Here is a 19,643-nt window from a genome sequence, read left to right as displayed (position 1 = left end):
TCGACAGAGCTCCCTTTGCAAATATACATTTCCCATCATAAGGATGTGTCATCGTGCCTTATACGACTGTAGTTATATGCATATAACAATATATATGAGTGAAAAAGAAATGCCAATATATCTTTTTCTCGTCTTTTTTTTCTATTTTTTTTTTTTTGTACACACGTGTGTAATACTCGTACACTTGACGTTAAATCACCGATGGTCACATGACACACGTTTAAAACGATGGAAGAATTCGTTTCTCTCTCTCTCTCTCTCTCTCTCTCTTTTTTTTTTTATAAAGGCGCGGTGAAAGCGTGCGTTGAGCTACAACCTTGCGCAAGATAATCGCACGTATTCTACAAGAATTCGCAAATGATTCATGTGAATTTTATCAATTATTGTATCGATCGTTCGCAAATATTACGTTTTATAATTGCCAATAATTATTTTTTTTTTTCTTTTCTTTTTGTTACTTCAGAAAATTGAAGTGTTTGACTTAAAAATGTGTAAGTCGAAGAGAAATTTTCTGACATTTATAAGAAAAAAACTTTCAAGTGCAGCTGACTGAAGTTGAAATGAATTTTTTGCCTCTTTTTTCAGAACATGGAAAGGGAAAAGGACATTCTTTTGGACTCGCGTAATCAACCGGAAACATTTTTCAGGTTGGTAAAAAGTATCTGAGTATATATACTAACAATAAATATACGTTTAAGATATTTCTCAAGATCGAGAATCCCAGTCGTTTGATCAACAGGCTTCTAATACGCGAATTTTTGTCTCTGCAAATGATGTAACGTAACTTACATAACGATGATGTAGAAGTATATTAAATATTTATATAAACACGTGAATATATGTGAGCACAAAATTTTATGCCATGTATCATGAATTTTCTGGGTTATAACGTTTTGACTTTCCAGTTTCCTGCGAAATTAATAAATTACCGACTGAGTATGTTTATTTTGTAACGGCAACGGTTAGGTGGTGAAAAATAAATGAAACAATCGCAATGTAAATAAATTTTAACGCAAATTCATATTTTTTGTATATACAGAGTAAATTTCTAACGACTGCATGGTCTGCTGTCCGCTAAAATTTAATTCTCACGCGCATACGAGAGCAGTTGTTTGACAGAGTGACCAACTGTCTCTAACCTCAAAAATATTGAATGGAGAGCGACGGCCACCGACAACCGAGTCCAATTTTTTAAGGTTACATACATCGCAGCGAACTGTAGTCTAAATTTATGACGGTTGGTCGCCCCGACAAATAGCCACTCTCGGATTGTAGCGCGTGTGTATTAAATTTCAGCAGACAACGGACGATGCAGTTGATAGGAATTCACTCTGTATGTATTTGTTTCATTCAAGAAGAATCAAAAATTTTATTCAAAATCGTCGTTGGTCTCCATTTTGTACTCAATAATAATTCCGTTATAAATGTTTCAAATTGCTTTTACTTGAACAGAATATTAATAAAAATTCATACCGATTTAACTGATTTTGAATCACAACTTTGAACCTGTTTTCACAATTTTTTTTTCGTTTCCCAAGATCTAGTGCAATGATGCATTTATTAAAATTGTTAACCCGAAACATTTTAAATTTGAAAAATGAAAATTTTAGGTTAGGATATGAAATTAAATGTTGTGCAGTGATCTTGAAGCAATTATTCAGGTCACCTTTCAGCCTACCAATAATTTTTCTGTTGCCCGATGTTTTCAATTGTGATTTTCATCCTCAGGCCCATTCAAACCGAGCCTCCAAGGATCGTACAAAAAATTGTTACCACTCCAGTACCGATTATCTCAAAGTCCCCCTACTTCAGTGAGCCAGATCAGAGCTATCCTTACTACACAATTTACGATGACGATGTTTCACTTTACAAAGATGATGGTGAGTATCAAAAAAAGTAAAAATATTAAATTTCGATGCAATTATTGTACTTTTTTTCATGACAGGTTAGGTTAGATTAGGTTTCATTTGTATGAATATCAAAATAAACTTTTTTGATCTCTGTTGCAAAATTTTATCGCAAAGATAGGACAACATACTTTCAGAAGATAATTGTCTTGAAATTTACTGTCTAATTAGTTCCAAGAAAACTTTCCCAGGTGTCGAATACTTCTGACGAATTGAATCTGCTTTTGTAATTCAGTTACAAACTGAACAAGGTTATGTTTTTGTTTTTTTTTACAAAGATCAGAAAACTTCTAAATTCAATCTATTGAACCATCAAAAGTTGCATATCACATTTGATAAGTTTTTCATCTTAAATTCCGCGTCCAGATAAATTAGCTCATTAATTTTTAATCATTAGAAGCAATATCAAATCTGGATCAACGAAATGTTTTTGAAATTTTTTTACCATTTTCTCATCTCTTGTTTTTCTTTTCTTCATCAGTCGACTACAATCAATACTCCCTCAATCAGAGTGATCACATTGTTTCCCCAACCCCGAACATCAGAGTGACAGAAGTGTCAGTTAGCCCTAAAAGCTACACTCAACGACCGAAGAAGGTCGACGTTAATGACGCGGATAAGTACAGCGTAAATCAGGACGTCACGGTCCAGGATTACGACATCTACGATACTCAGGTCAGCCACCCGCACAAATAAAATTGGAAATGAGGTCGTAGCATGATGTTAAATCGTTGTCCCGCCATTTTTTTAAATCGTTATGTTCTTGTCTTTGGAACAGAAATACAGAACAATTTTTTTTCGACTCTCTAGCTAGCTTTTCATTGAACTAGGAGCAAAGAAGGCAACTAAACAAACCCTTTCATCATTCTAATCATCAACATTAATTAAAGTCAGATTCCAAACAGATTTTTATTATCAATGATACTGTGAAGCTTCGCCGGCGATTCGACAAATCGCGTCACGTGATACGTGAGGTCACAAATGCTGTAGCCAATGGCAGTCAGTCCATGAAACCGCACGCGATTTGAACAAAAGAATATCAAAGTTCCCTTTTTTTGGCAAGTGAAGTTCAGTTTTAATCGCGGTCATGTTCACTGAACGATTTGAGAAATGAAAGTAATTTAATTTCGACCGCATCATGCAGCAATGCGACGACCTCATTCCATCAGACGATTACGAAATAACAATTACCCGTAAATTGGCATGAAATTTAACGCAACCTTTGTTCTATTTTCAGGCTGATCTCAATAGAAATAAGTTCCGCATTTCCGACGGTCAGCAAGTCATCAGGTGAGTAAAAAATTTACCGTATAATTATATTTCACAATAAAATTTTCATTCATTTATAAATATGTGTAATTTTTCTTTACCGTGATATTAATGAAGAAAATACGTTATTCAAAAATATTCAGAGTCTACAAAAAAAAATGTAGGTATATATACGTTTTTATGTTTTAAAACGAAACTTAATAATAAATATAACGAGAGTAAATCACAATGTTTGTAATAGCTTAGTTTACCTATTATTATCATCATTACATTCATAACTAAACCGATTAAATTTTCATCCAAACATAACCTCAATTGGCTAATCGTCTTTACTCTCCACATCGATTTGGACAAAAATGTAATTCGTTTAACTGTGAATTCAATGACGATAATCGGTAAACAAAGTTATAATTACAAACATTGTGATTTACTTTTGTTATATTTGTTAGTATAAAAACTTTAATATAAAAACGTATGTATACAATTTTTCGTATGTAAGCTCCGAGAAGGTCGACCTTTACTTCGACCGAAAAGACAGACAATTTGAATAAACAGTTTGACCGTTTATACCTATGAAATGTATTTTCTTCATTGTATAATTAATATCGCGTGCCAAATGCCAAAAGGGCGTATAAAAAATTATTTTCTTACGGCATGGGCATTGAAAAGTCCACTTTTTGTGGCAGTTTTCGTTCCGTAAAGTGACGCTTTATACGGCAGTGAACAAAGTTGCGGAATAAAGTCTTTATTCCGCAGTTTTGATGCGCAGTTCGAAGTGCGCATCCCAAACTGCCGAATAAAGTAGATTCGTCGAACAGATCGCGACATAACCTCACTCTTCGTTTTGCTTTTCAATGCCCATACCGTAAAAAATATTGTATGTGGCATTGCCCGTAAACCGTTTTCTGGCTCGGATAATTTCAGTACTCGCTTCCGGCTCGCTTCCAGCTCGTCCTGAAATCTTTATCCTTGCCAAAAAAACAGGCGGTTTACGGGCATGCTACATAAATAGCTATTTTTGCCATTCAACTTAGAATCGCTCAAAATGTAAGGATCTGTAAGAAATTTTTTTTGATGTACCAACACCAAAAAGGGCGTTTAACAAAAAATCACTTTACGCTCTTAAACGTAAAAAAAGATTTTTTAAAACTTTTTATCCTTTTGATTCTGCAAAGACAAAAGGGCGTACAATTTTATATACGAACGTTTGGCATTTGGCACGCGATATAGTATACTATATAGATAACAATAACGACGATGAAAACAGGAGTATTTATGATCATCTTTAACTTTTTCTTCAAGAAATAACGTGATCAGTCAGTCTGCTGGAATCATCACGACGCCGAATGTCATTATTGAGTCTCATACGCCCGCTCTCACCACCACCACTACGCCCATACCAACTACCGAACGTCCAGTTCCCGTCACGGTACCAACGTATGTAAAAAATTAACCATTTTTTCAAAAAACATATCGCTACTTGTTATAAAGTATTCACTCGGCAACGTCGGAGAACTTTATTGAAAATCATCATTACGCTACTCAAATTCTGTGGTCTACGTAGTATTTCGAGCTCTCAGTTAATCCTTCAAGAATTTCTTGATGTTCAGTAAATTGCCGGATTTAAATCCGTTCGGAAATATTGAATTTTCTAAAATAGTTTTGAATCATATAATGAATCAGTTTTGAGAAGAATTTGCATGTGTTTCGGATAAATTGGGTCACGAATACATGCAATTTAAATTATTCAGTCTTTCGACAATTAGATCGGCTTTAGTTTGTTACGATTCATTCGAGTAACATATTAAGAAGAAGAAAAAAAAAAAAAAAAAATTAGTAATGAGGAATATCTGATTAAACGATTTTGTTTAAATTCTGAAATTCTATATCAAGCATATTTTCAATTGCCAGTTTTTAATAAGGATTTTTAACGTAAGCATCGAGAGTTTTTTTTACATAGCTTCAAAGAAATTCGGAGAATTCTTTAAAAATTCTCATGATCGTTTCATCAAAGTTTCGTTGCATTGGAAACGGTTTTGATCAAGTCAATATAAAGACTATAAGACCCTAAAATCCTCCTATTTCGGGATAACATCTTCAGCAATTTTATTTACCATCTGATGTATTTTTTTTTCTTCATTTCATAGCCGCTCACGAGCCCAGGTTAACCGAGGAACAGCACCACCGTGAGTATTTGAAGAACGCGCAATACATATTCATTTGGCTTTTGGCTAGTTATAGCTAATTTGTATTCGATTATCGATCTATGTAAAATTCACCGGGCATTGATCTCGACCAAATCAAATCGTCAATCTCATCGCGCATGTTTGAGATATTTAATGAACAAAAATATAACATCGGATTACGAGTATTGAAGATCTACATATGTTAGGGTGACCGTTAAAAAAAGTTCATGCTTCACCTTGAAATAAGAAGATCCTGAAAGTTTCGATACTCTATCACACTATTAAGGGATTCAGTCTACAATTTTAAAACGTAAAAGAAAACTAATAGTTTCAATTTTCAACTTAGGATAACCGATTTTTTGAAAATTAGGCAAAAACGAACCTGTCCGACAGTTGAAAAGCCTTATCTTACTCTTTGAAATTATTTATGAAATTTGAAAATATTACTCTCCTAGTCATTGAACTTGAACGGGTTTCTCTTGACTTTTGAAGCTAAAAAAATTATATTAAACTATGCATTTATATTCTGATAAAAAAAAAATTTTGTTGAATGGTGTAATAGATACGTATCAGCGGTTCGTTAATCACAAGATTACAGCATCAAGGATCCGAATTACACTTCGATATACGTATAATCGTGAGATCGATTTTAATTTCGAAACTGCTTTTTTTTCGTCCCAAAGTCGTTCTCGGCCGACGCTAAAACCGTCGACGCAGTTCGTATCGAAAGCCCAGGAGTTCGTTGACATATACAAGAACCTGCCGACCAGACCCGAACCCGTCTATCCAACACCTCAGGTTGACAAGCCTGCCGCCAAATGCAGAAAAGACGTCTGTCTTCTTCCTGATTGCAACTGCGGAGGCCCCGATATTCCGGGTGAGTCTTTCGGCCTGTTGGGAAATTTTTTTCATCATTAATACGTAAGGCGATGAACGTGAGAATGACAGATTATTCGATGAAGGGTGAAAGCTCTCGGTGAAAACTTTCCTTTCGAATATCGTCTTATTTTGTCTGGTTTTAAAAATCTTTCGAAAAATCGTTAATTTGTGTTTAAACAGGTTTAAACGTTTCTGTTTAGACGGATTTCACTCGAGAGTTACGAATAAATTTGGTGATTTTTTTCTAAAAATTAAAACCCTAGAGGTGTGAAAAAAATTCAGATAATTAATTCGCTTGGAATTTTTCTCACCGTCGTCGAAGGATGTTAATTTGAAATCATTTTTCACTCAGATGAACTTTGCAGATAATTTTTCTCGATATTTGCGATAATTTTTTTAATTGATTTTAAATTTGTAAACAACTGACAAAAATCTTACTTTTAACAGAATTTTCTTTGTAGGAAAAAAAATTTCTGTTTCTTTAGCCGGAATCAGTTATATATAAGTATGAGTGTTATACTTTGTGTAGAAGGAACTTGAGAAAATTCTTGACATTCTCTATCGTCGAATAATCTGTTATTCTTCATTCATCGCACGAATTTACGCCGTAAAATAATTATGTTAAGGTTATTCCGTTGATAGTATTGTTTCACCAGAATTACACCCGCGACGAATAAACGAACAAATAATACTCACAGACACCGCGTGCGACGCAACCAGCTTCAAAATTATTACTACTCAAAATTATCACAAACTCAAAATCAAATCAGGAAAGTTACCGGCTTCAAATTTTTTACGAATTTCTATTTTTGGCTGGAGTTTGAAAACAGATTGCGACTCATACGCATATGTGTATGAAAAAAAAGCTATCATTCAGGTTAAAAATTATACAATGAAAAAGAAAATTTTGACATCATTTTTTTTTCAAATCATTTGTTCGATTGGATCAAAGTTCTAGTCTGATTTGCTCGTCAAATTTCTAAATTTTTTATCCTGTAACTTCTCTGAAATTTTCAAGTATACAATAATCATTCATAATTGACGTAAGAAAAGTTTGAAAATTACAAACAGAAACTTTCAACGCATTTTCAATATGTAAAACTGGACTCTTGAGTACATTGAGAACTGACGTATTTTGATAATCGATACTCGTGGATAGAAAACGTTGCAGAATTTTAGCTGACAGTGAATTTTATAAAACGGATTAATGTATCTGTAGGTGGTTTGCTGCCTGAAGAGATTCCTCAGCTAGTAATTTTAACGTTCGACGACGCAGTAAACGATCTAAACAAACAGTTGTACGCCGATTTGTTCGAAAAAGATCGGCTAAATCCGAACGACTGCCCGATATCGGCAACTTTCTATGTGTCCCATGAATGGACAGATTATAGCCAAGTACAAAATCTTTACGCTGCCGGTCACGAGATGGCGTCGCATACCGTTTCGTAAGTTGACGTACCTGTTCCGATCAAAATCGATCAGAATTACACACATGTTCGTATATCACTTCATCCGCTGCCCGAATCGCGGGTCAAAAACGAAAAATGGAGGAGAAAACCTGCAAAACCTGTCCGGCATCGGTAGCAAAAGATTCCGGAAAAGACACAATCAAACATATTATTCTCAAACCATGATTGAAATTTTCCACCAAAAAGTTCGCAGAATTTTTATCAAATCCAACAGGTTTCGCAATTTGACTCTCATGATTTTTTGTTTTTGAATCACGTGGGGGTGAAAACCACGTACAATATTCTTCAAAGGCTTGAGGAAATTTGAAATGATAATTTAAAAACTGATAGTCAACTTGTTATAAATTTTTCGATTCTTAGTTACGACGATTTTGCCACTGACCCTGAAAAATCTGATTCAACCGATTTTTAATGATTTTCTATATTTTTTCTCAGGCCTTTTGCGGAATAATATATGTGTAATACGCGCGTCTAGGCGAAGCTGGTTGTCTAATTGCTCTCTTTCTCTCTGTCTATCGCTGTTTCTCTCTGTGTTTTCTCAAGCATTACATATTAATACTCGAGCCGATTTTCTCACGCTCTTTTAGCTTTCGCTCCGCGGTGTTCACGACTAGTATTTACCGATTACATCATAATTGTCGTGAGCGTTTTACACACATTACAATGGACACTTCAAAACACAAAATTAGCAAAATTAAGCGAAAATCGGCAAGAAATCGGCAAGAAAATCGGCAAAAAAATCGGTACTTTGATGTATTCTCCGCGAGGTAACTAACACTGAATGGTGATCGCTAACATGTTTTTTTCTCTGTTTTCTTTTTCATCCCTGAAATCCTAACGCTTCCGACCTGATCTTCTACGGCTAACCTGAAAACTGCCTGTGATCTTTACCATTCTCTCTTCTCTCTCTTTCACGTGACTTCGATCGCTTATTACTCAACGAAAATCCGATCCCTCCGGTATCCCGAATTCCCGATCGATCAAACCGATTCCGGCAACGATTCAGGGGGTTACACGCCAGAAGAAGTACCGCAGATGGTTCTCCTGACTTTTGACGACTCTGTAAACGACCTCAACAAAGGTTTGTACGCGGACCTGTTCGAAAAAGATCGAAAAAATCCAAATGGATGTCCGATCTCAGCAACATTCTACGTTTCCCACGAGTGGACTGACTACAGTCAGGTGCAAAACCTTTACGTTAATGGTCACGAAATTGCGTCTCACACAGTTTCGTAAGTACAAATTATTGATGACCTTTTATGTGCACCGATCCCAAATTTTCATTTCCTTTTTTTTCTTTTTTATTTGTAGAATTTTCAGCAGTTTCACTGAATTGATTTTTTTTCAATTGGCTTCTAATCACCGCATGAATCTTAACGTACCCAGTCGCTTTGTTAAACCCCACAAATTACTTTTTTTTATGTCGAAACAGGCATGTGTTCAAAAGTAAAAGGCAATTCTCTCGGGAACATACTCAAATTTAATTTTTGAAAATTTGAAACAATTCTTTGGTTTTCGGTTTCTGTAACTTTTAATTACGCACGTCCAATGTTTCTGGATTACAAACAAACACGGAATTTTTCGTATATTGATAAAATCGCGCAAGTTGGGGATTTTGTGAAATTTTAAAAATCCAGCTCAAAATTTTACATATGTTTCAAAACTTTTTTAACCAAAAGTTGAATTTATTCGACATTTAGGGTACATTTTATGCAATGCGTAGAAACTATTTCAGTCACAATCCCCAAATATTCACGGAATGCAAAAATCTTATGAGTAAAATTCTGTTTTCTGATTCTCTGGGTGGTCTATTTTCGAAAAAATCTTTAGTTATACAAAAAAGCTTTAATTCTGTCGAACTGACGATGTATAAGACAAAAATGTGATGCTGTGTCTGATAATATTTTATGCTACGTACATTGAAGTTTTTACACGAGAGGATTAAAAAAAAAAAGTCAGTCATTATAATTATATTGTTTTCACCGAGGCAATTAACCAAATATTCCCAAATCCGTACGGTTTTTTATTCGGTTTCCCTAACCAAGCTATTCGAAAACAAGGATATAATTGGAATGCATCCGCGTAATAATGTAATAACATTACAACAACTTCCTCAATATATTTATATATAAAGAAGATAATTCTCTGTGATAAAATCTTTAATTGCCAATTATTTTTATTATTGTTATTATTATTATTAATATAGTTATTACGTAGGAGATTTCGTGTCTCGATCGAAACAAAGCTCTCACATTGTTAAATCTTCGTTGTCTATAATTAGCTGGAATATCGTTACGCAACATTGATTATTATAGTCAAGTCTTTGAACAACGTACTAATTTATTATTATTATCTTCTACACATGTTATAAACAGAAGAAAGATGAAACAAAATATAATGATGATAATCATCATTATTCTTATTTGACAGATATAATCTCAGTTATAATACAGTTGATGGGCATTTAACGCTATATTTTACACGGCAACATTCTTCACGCAAATCACGTTGCTTTACACTGCGTGATGCAGTATATAAATAGTTTCGCAGTTAGTAAAAGGATAGTTCAACTTACCGAGACTCCGCAGTCGACCTTCTGACCTTATAATTTATGGTGAAAAGCGTGACGTACGAACACGCAAATGCCTAGATATAAATTCCGACTTTATTATGTTCACTCAAACATTCAGTGATACTTTTACAAAATCGCGTTCACCAACAATTCTTTCGCGAGTGCCTGAAAAAGTTTTTTTCTCCTTAGAAATTTACTCTCATACAATAATTTATTGTTCATATTTTTCGCGTAGAGAGAATCAAAAAACAGAAATTTTTATATTTAATTATACTATTACGGTTTTGCAGAAAAACTTGCAAAAATTTCGATGTTTCAAAACTCTGAACATCAAAAAAATTATCCAACGTGATTTAAACATATATTAAAAATTAACTTCCGCTTAAGATGCAGAATTACTCAAAATTTAGACTTCTAATCAAGAATATTTGAACGAACAAAGTTAATGAAAAACCTCGAAAAAATTTTATTCGTTATTTTTTAATTCTCTCGTGTATGTCTATATAATTTTTTGTAACTATAAGAATGGGGAAAAAATCATTCGACATGAAAATGTTATAATTACGTATAGTTGCATAGTTGCAATTTTTGTACCTCACACCGATGTTCAAATTATTCAATGTTTCAAAAAAATAAGTATATTCTCCAGTACACAAACCCCGTAACATTATCGCTACAACTGACGATGCACTCAAAAGACCCGCTCATCTTTTCCTCACGTGAATTCAACGTCACAACAATTAATCACCACCGATCTAGGGAATTTTGGTGCTGTTGGTACCGAATTTAGTCCAGCCCAGCCGTGGTGTGAGTATTCATGGTGTACCTACGACTCCTACGGATCGCCCTTTCTTCGAGGTCAAAGCCTTTGAGTAATATGTGTACCAACTGTCTAAAAAAATCCCTATATCGTTAGGGAATTATTTTTCTGGCGAACGCTATCCTGCTGGGTAATGCCATCATGTTTAGTTGTGCTGTGAGTTATTTAAAGTCCCGCACATTTTTCCCCACGCAGATTCAACGTCACAAAAATTAATCACCACCGATCTAGGGTATTTTAGCGTCGTTGGTACACATCTTACTTAAGTCCAGTCCAGCGCAAGAGAGAAACTTTTAAACATGTATACTCACATCACGAGCTGCACTGCGCACAAAGGGATAATTATTGTGCGATAAAATTCTACTCGAGTATAAGTTCAAGACTCTTTGTGCGTGGAATTAGCGGATAATCTCTCACTGTCAGGAGGCTTTCCCATCAAGAATTAAACTTTGCAATACCCAGCCTGCAGCCATATATTGTAGTTAAGAATAAGGTGACGCAACTTGAATGAGGTGTACTTCATACATACATATACATTTGTCATGTGTCCGTTATTATTGCATCGCGTTGTGCTGCAATGTGCATGGACAAAGTCATCTAAAATGGTAACAACTCGAGCCTGCAAACTCGGACAATGCAGTCCAGGATCGGCGTGGGTTAGTGTGGGAAAAATCATAAACCGAGAACCAGAACGCGGTAGTTTATTTATATTGTAGCCTCTTGTTCTCCACTTGAGTAGACAGATGCGGATGATAATCCCACGTAACTTGATAACTCGTTTATCTTCTTAGGTACTTTACGATGCGATGCGGTTCCCGTAGTTGACCTTTTACGACGCCACTCGGGCCATACTTCCACTCATAAAATACTTACTAGAGGCTGCTCGGCCGATTGTCAATACTTTTTATTCATTTTATTAGGTTAGATCTTAATCTAGGAAGTCTAATTTAATCTTCAAAAATCCGTCAGGGCTGCGAAATCACTAAAACACTTTTTTTTTACCACTTGGTTGCGTTGAATATTGAATTTTACAACATTGCACTGATAATACCTGATTGTGATTGACTACTATTGACTACTAGTATTCCAAGAGTATTTCCAGGAGCTAAAGATCTCTTTTAACGAACACTTCGTGCATAATTTAACACAAAATGAAAATTCACCGGTTATCAATATTCTGAGAAAATGGCCACTTTTTGACAGATCAAATCAAAGGAACGATGCAAAATGTAATCGCACAATTTGTACTCGTTAAACATTCGATTACAATCCAGATTTTCAAGAATCAATTCTGAACGGTATAACAGAAGTCATCTTGCTTCTTCTTCATCGGAAAAAGGGAAAAACGAAAACGTCAAAAACTTTCTAACCACGTTGTACGAAAGGTTCATGAATAAGGAATTGCATGTTCTTAATTTATGATCTATTCACCGTGATTCTTTGTTATAAACCTTAAAAAAAAATTTCTTACCGTTCCGCAGTCTCTAAAACCTTAATAATTTATTACATTGACTTTCATGTATGAGCTATTGAAAATCCTTGTTGCAATACTCATACCTGCCTCTGTAATAACCGCCTTCTAAGTTGTATAAGCTAATGCATGCTGCTGCAGCCTTCCTTCGGGCGTGGGAAGCGGGCTTTGCACTCCAATTACGGATTACGTGCAAATATTAGCTATGAAACGCAGCCTGCATTTTGCCACTTTCGCTCCCTCTTTGCGGCGATCTCAAGCTTTTTTCTTTTCATTTCTTAAAAATTGTCTACATACTTTTCTTTTAATGAATTTTCGGAAAGGCTTTTATTTAACAATCTTATGTTTGGCCTGTGATAACATTTCACCCTTTATGTGTACCAATTTCTAGATTAAAGTTTTTCCATTTTTTACTATAAAGGGTTTGTTGGGTGGCTAGATTTTCCATTTTCCTGTTCTTACCGTTTTACCTTTCATCGAAATTGGATTGAACAATGTCTTAATCACTTATTCACAGATTTTCAATTAGTAACGTATTTTTTCTCTCTCAATTTTCCACACACGGCATTCATTGAAATTTCAAATTGACAATTCTTTCGATTTTCAATGGTCTAAACTCAATTCCACGTCTCGATTTACTGTCGGTTTTTAAATCTCCAGGACTTCCAAGGCTCAAATGAATTAGTTAAAAAAAAACTTTTTTTAATGTATTTTCTCTAACTTTCTGGTCATTTCCTTTTTTGGATTCAAACTGCTTAATCGTACATTTTTACAATTTTACAAACCCTTTCACTCAATTTTTATAATGTTTCAAATAGAAAAACCACTCAGTTATATTTTTGAGTAATTCATCGTTCCATTACACTTTCAGGATTCAAGATTGACAATTCATTATATTATTCTATTTGAAAATTTTATCATTATTATTACTTTGTATTTTCCAAATATATTCAGTGTCACGCCTTTCATCTTGATTTTATTTGTTCCAATATCGGATAATCGAATGCATCGTTTCCGGATCACGTGACTAATTTCAAGAAGTTGTCCCGTACGATTATAACTAAATCCGCTATTCGTTATACCGTTGATTAATTTATCAACGTAAACATTTTTATAGATGAAATTTCAATTATCACAATTAACGGTTAATCATTCGTTTAGTACAAAACATGTATAAACATATAGATTTTCTTCCTTTACGAAATGTTTATTCATAACAATTGAGCTTTCTTCAATGCTATACAGTTTCTAATATCCATTCATATCATCTCAACACTAACGGGAATGCATCATATATAATTTTTTCATAATCTATTATAGTCCGAAAATAGTGCGGTAATTGAAGAATTACGATGTTCACTGATAATCCAATTCCAGGCACAGTTTTGGAGAACAATTCTCTCATCGAAAATGGGCTCGTGAAGTGGCCGGACAGCGAGAAATTCTCGCTGCATACGGAGGAGTGCGTTTAGACGACATCAAGGGAATGCGAGCGCCATTTTTATCGGTAATTATAATTTTGTGTCGACTGCAAGAACCGAGAATCAAGAATCAAACTTCCAAGTCTAAGTTATTCGACTTTATTTGAATTTGGGATCCCACACTTTTGGATCCCTTATGGCGGATGAATGTTGAATACTTACTAGGTTTTATTGAAATTCAATATCGTCAAATCGATTCAGAAACTGATAATTCATGAAATTATGTTCTATGCAATTTGATTTCCATGAACCATGGTCTTACACACAGATCTTGTAACTGTGGGTATCGACGTTGGCCTCTTAACGTGCCAAGCCGCTAGCGTCGCTGCGATCGAGGGATACCCGATACGACATAAATAACGATAGTCGCGCCTGTAAAAAATCAAGTCACCCAATAAATTATCCGAGACAACTCACAAATAACATTACATTACCAAAAATGTAAACAAAACCAACATGCAGTACATCAGTCACACGCACGATGTAGGTTATGTTTATGTATCCCTCGATCGCAGCGCCACCTGGATTTTTCTTTAATAGTGGAGTCACTGCAGCCTCCCATCAAAATTCTGCCTGAGCTGCAAGACCTGTGTGTATAGCTGAAGATTCACGAGCAGCAAAAAGTAGCAGCAGCAGCATTTCTCACCATCGAAGCATTCTGATTGGTTGACTAAGATTAGGTTAAGTTAGTCAACCAATCAAAATGCTTGGACAGTGGGATATGCTGCTGCTGCTACTACGGTTTGATGCTCATGAAATTCCAGCCTAAGACCGTGCTATGAACATACAAATGCGCGTGCGTCAGATCACGCGATTTCATTGATATAATATTTCACCTCGAAACGCTTCCGCGTATTGACGATTGGCGCCGGGGCGAAACCAAACAGAGTTGGCCAGCCTGTGGGGAGACGAAAAATTTGACGCATGCGCACTTGGGTGTTCAGTTTCGTGAAAGTGTAACAGTACACGGAACACTCTCTGAATTTCCTTGGAGTAAAAACTGTACAACTCGCACCATGGAGTGAATATTCACTATTTCAGAGTGAACTTTTCCACTCCAAACGCTTGGAGTGAATAAAATCACTCTAAATTTCACTTTTTCGCTCCGAGACATTAAGAGAGCAATGCAAATGTTAATTTTTTTTACGTGGTCACCATTCAGGTTGGCGGCAACAACATGTTCAAAATGTTATGGGACATGAACTTCACCTACGATTCGTCTATGCCGATATACGAGAACCGTCCGCCCAGCTGGCCGTACACCCTGGACTACAAACTCTTCCACGACTGCATGATACCTCCGTGTCCGACTAGGTCGTACCCGGGTCTCTGGGAGGTGCCAATGGTCATGTGGCAGGACCTGAACGGCGGAAGGTGCTCGATGGGCGACGCTTGCAGCAACCCTCCGACGGCCGATGGCGTTTACAAAATGCTGATAAAGAACTTTGAACGACATTACACGACGAACAGGTGAGCCGAAGGATAAAGGAATTAACTCCAGTTCACGATAAGATTTCATCATTGATAGAGGAAAGTTCTTTCTCGGGTTATGAAAATCGCAATCGTTGAAGTAGTTAACTAGTTATAATATCAACTTTCAGCTAGTTTGATTAATAGGGGACAAAAATCTTGTCTGCCTGCAATTCGATATGTCATAGTTTAAAATAAGATATAGATATTTTTCAATTTTTAGATCTTCAACCCATACCCATTTATGTAGAAACACCGTGACAAATTTTATCACGATTTTGAATTAAACTCCAAAATTTGGAGTGACCAAAAAAATCACCCGACGGATCCTCTTAAAGCTTAGGACATCAGCTTTCAGATGCCGTGTGCCCCTTTGCAAAATCCAACATGGTGGCCCGAAACCTAATAAAAATCGAGTTTTCACATTAAAAAACTTGTCAGAATAAGAATTTGCAACCGATCTAGTTAATTTTTGGATTAAATTGTAGCTGATGGATGTCCCTTAAAAGCTGGTGTGGTAGGCTGGCACTATCCAACATGGTGCATTCAATATGGCGGCAAAAAGTCCAATAAGTTGGACGAATTTTTTAAAATCAACCGATTTGCATCTAGTTTGGTGTACGGGGGTTTTCAGGGTCACTGATTACGAATCGGAGGTCAGATTTTCCAAATTTAAAATGGTGGATCCAACATAGCGGATGGTTTTTTTTGAAAATATTGAATCCACTATTTTGAATTTCGAAAATCTGACCTCAGATTCGTAATCGACCAACCTAAAAATCCTGGTACGCCAAATTCGATGCAAATCCGTTGATTTGCAAAAATTCGTCCAACTGTTTGGACTTTTTGCTGCCATATTGAATGCACCGTGTTGGATTGTGCCAGCCTACCACGCCAGCTTTTAAGGGGCGTCCATAAGCTACAATTTAATCCAAAAGTCATCTAAATCGGTTGCGAATTCTTATTCTTACAAGCCTTTTAATCTGGAAATTCGATTTTTCTTAGGTTTCCGGCCGCCATGTTGGAACCGCCATATTGGATATTGCAAAGGCGTACACGGCATCTGAAAGTAGATGTCCAAAGCTTTAAAATAAGCCCTCTGGCGATGTTTTTGGTCATTCCAAATATTGGACATTTCACTGATTCGGTTGACATAGATAGTCCCAAATGCATTACATTAAGTCAAATAGTTCCAACACTTGAACCACTTTTAAATAATCGCAGGAAAATTACCTATAAAAAATTTTAATCCTAATTATTGAGACCGATTCAATAATGTTAATATAATAACAGTAATTTTTTACCGTAATGAAACTAATTAATGTAGGTGTAATTGTAACGACTTTAACAAGAGTAATGACAGTGATTTACGAAACTTTTTTCGCTGACACGTTATACGACGGATATTAATAACAGTAATTGTAGCTATTTATACAAAGAAAAGAAGTTGAAGTGAGTGAGTGATCAAGGTAACAAGATCATGATCATTTTAATATTATAGTTAATTAATTGCAGTGACTGTTGTTGACAGTAAAAAATCATTAATTATACCAGGCCAGGAATGATTGAATTAAAGTGCCTATAGTGTCATCGATGATTAATGATGACGGCAAGAGTGATGACAGAATGATCGGAATGCAAAGTTTATTCAACTTACGATTATCTTCTTGTCTTGTTGTAGGGCACCTTTCGGTCTGTTTTATCACGCCGCTTGGTTTACGCAAGCTCATCACAAGGAAGGATTCATTTCTTTCTTGGACACGATTGTGGCGATGGACGACGTCTGGCTTGTGACAAACACGCAAGCGATTGAATGGGTCAGGAACCCGACGCCGACGACGCAGTTGGCGAACTTTGAACCCTTCCAGTGCAATCATCAGGTACGCAACTTAACAAAATAAAACTTGTAATTTTTTTGACAAAAAAAAAAAAGAAGAAAAAAAGGCGAGCTGATTAAAAATGCAAGAAATACTCAAATCGAATTAACGTCCGGTAACTATAAAGAAAGAAAAAAAAAAATATTAAAGAAACAAGTTTTGGAATACTGTTCAACTTTTTTTTTTACCAAAATAGTGTACCGTGTATACAATTTTGGTAAATGGTATTTTGTCTAGATTGTGAATGAATTATTGATAAATTCTTTGAGCTTGAATTTTGATTCAACTTTTTAACTGGTTGAAATAACAAGCTATGCAAAATCGTAGTATAGGGTGTATACATAATCAAACTCTCATGCTTTCCTTATGAATATATTTTTGTTTTTATTTATGTGCTTACGAACAAAATAAGGCATTAGGTACTCATTTAAATCAAACAATTTTTACGAATTTGGCTTTGACTAAAGTTTTTTTTTTAAATATAATGTAACCAATCTTAAATTACTAATCATTTTAGAATTCCACGTGGATAGTTTTTTGATCTCAGAACTCCAAACTCACTAAAATTTGATTCAGTTATCGATTCCGAGTCGTTTATGATTTTCTGATTTTCTGTTGTTGATAGATCCTTAATTGGAATTCTAACCTAAACGGAGCTTGCCGTGACTTAAATTGATCACTTACTTTTGCTTTCTTTCCAGGGACGACCGAAGAAGTGCAACAATCCAAAAGTCTGCAATTTGTGGCACAAAAGCGGCGTAAGATACATGAAGACATGCCAGCCTTGTCCGGACATTTATCCGTGGACCGGAAAGTCCGGAATACGAAGCAGCCGCATAGACAACGAAGTCGAAACCCACGAATGAGCCGGACGTCGCATAATCTCAACGAACTTTTGTAATTCTGATGGTAAAAATGAGGGTCTAAAATCGATTTGAGGTTGAATTCCCAAGCTTTCAGTGCGTATATTAATATGATAGTATATACGTATGCGTATACATTGAATTTACGTCGAGTGCTCCAATTAGCATGCGTATAATAATTGTCAGATGTATGATAACGCGCGTGTTTAATATATATAATAAATATTCCTCGTATACTCATTAGGATTTATGTAATTACATTAAATAGCGAAAGCAAACGGTGAAACTTGACAAATCGAGAGTCCGATTGCGCATGCGCGAGTTTTATCGGATTTTCATGCAGGCTAGCCAACACAAACTTCAGCAGTCTCACTCCGCGTTCGAAGGTTATGTTAATGCTACGATTTTTTTTTGGATAGGGCAGGTCTCGAACGGTGGATTTACCTATTCGGGAATGTATGAAAAACTTTTAGTAGCAACTGACCGATGACTGATTACCACTGCGAGTCATCGTAACAACGTAATTTTAACTCGCCACCTGACAACGGAGAATTCCACATCTCATGCTTCGTTTCGCGGAGGTTGGCTGCCCTGCTTGGCTGCCGATAATATTGCCGCCGCACCAACTCGCTAACCAATGGAAATCGAATATTCTACGCATGCGCACTCGGTCAGTCAGCATGTCAAGTTCCACTGTTTTCTATATATATAGGTGTATAATTCACGTCAAAGTTCACGCGCAGGAGACGAAAGTGGGTATATTTATTGAAAAAAAATCTGACCGATTTTCTGCTGCTGAGAGAAAAATTTACTCGAAACAAGTTTACGCGTATTTCGGTTTGATAATATTCTTTAAGGATAGGATTTATGCAATTTCAGAGAAAAAATCAAACTAATAATTACTGAATTTTATTTAATTATACTTTGAACGAGGAAAATAATTATTTCTGAACATCCAACAAATTTCTACTCAATCGAAATATAAACCTTGGCTGTACGGAATAGAAATTCGAATATGCGTTGCCTTGAATTCGATTACACACCGTTTCTTCTCAGTGTGAATAAATTTGTATTACAATACGCGTAGCATGTACATTGATCGCTGCAACATTTTTTTTTTTTTACGTGTACGATATACACCATAGCTTAAATACTTAGATGTAGTTTTAAACAAACTTTGCGCTGATAACAACACATAAATCATGTAATATTATTAGGCTAGTTACGTAAATTATATTATTAAATAACTAAATTACGATGATCGTTTTGTCAGTGTTCTCTCTATTATATATCTCTTATCATAGGACATTATGTAAATATATTATAAAATAATCTGCCTTATACGTGATATACGTACATACTTTTTTCCAAACTATACT

General features: G+C 35.5%; 1 protein-coding gene across 2 annotated transcripts in view; it reads left to right on the top strand.

Moving 5' to 3' along the window:
- LOC124411003 overlaps positions 1–18,919 on the top strand; it is a 52,365-nt gene extending 33,446 nt beyond the window's left edge. Inside the window, exons 5-16 of one of the 2 annotated variants that reach the window (XM_046889812.1) lie at positions 586–647; positions 1,729–1,880; positions 2,389–2,582; positions 3,145–3,197; positions 4,479–4,613; positions 5,324–5,362; positions 6,046–6,239; positions 7,461–7,686; positions 13,951–14,080; positions 15,217–15,524; positions 17,206–17,404; positions 18,103–18,919. In XM_046889812.1, the coding sequence (XP_046745768.1) occupies positions 586–647; positions 1,729–1,880; positions 2,389–2,582; positions 3,145–3,197; positions 4,479–4,613; positions 5,324–5,362; positions 6,046–6,239; positions 7,461–7,686; positions 13,951–14,080; positions 15,217–15,524; positions 17,206–17,404; positions 18,103–18,267 (1,857 nt within the window). In that variant the 3' untranslated portion in view covers positions 18,268–18,919. Of the gene's footprint in view, positions 1–585; positions 648–1,728; positions 1,881–2,388; positions 2,583–3,144; positions 3,198–4,478; positions 4,614–5,323; positions 5,363–6,045; positions 6,240–7,460; positions 7,687–8,716; positions 8,943–13,950; positions 14,081–15,216; positions 15,525–17,205; positions 17,405–18,102 lie in introns of both variants that reach the window. The other variant, XM_046889811.1, reaches the window with a different exon arrangement.
- Positions 18,920–19,643: the final 724 nt, after the last annotated feature.

This window comes from Diprion similis, chromosome 10 (assembly GCF_021155765.1).
Source record: "Diprion similis isolate iyDipSimi1 chromosome 10, iyDipSimi1.1, whole genome shotgun sequence".
Lineage (NCBI taxonomy): Eukaryota > Metazoa > Arthropoda > Insecta > Hymenoptera > Diprionidae > Diprion > Diprion similis.
The sequence above is the reverse complement of the archived record's forward strand: the minus strand, read 5'-3'. Positions and strand labels throughout refer to the sequence as shown.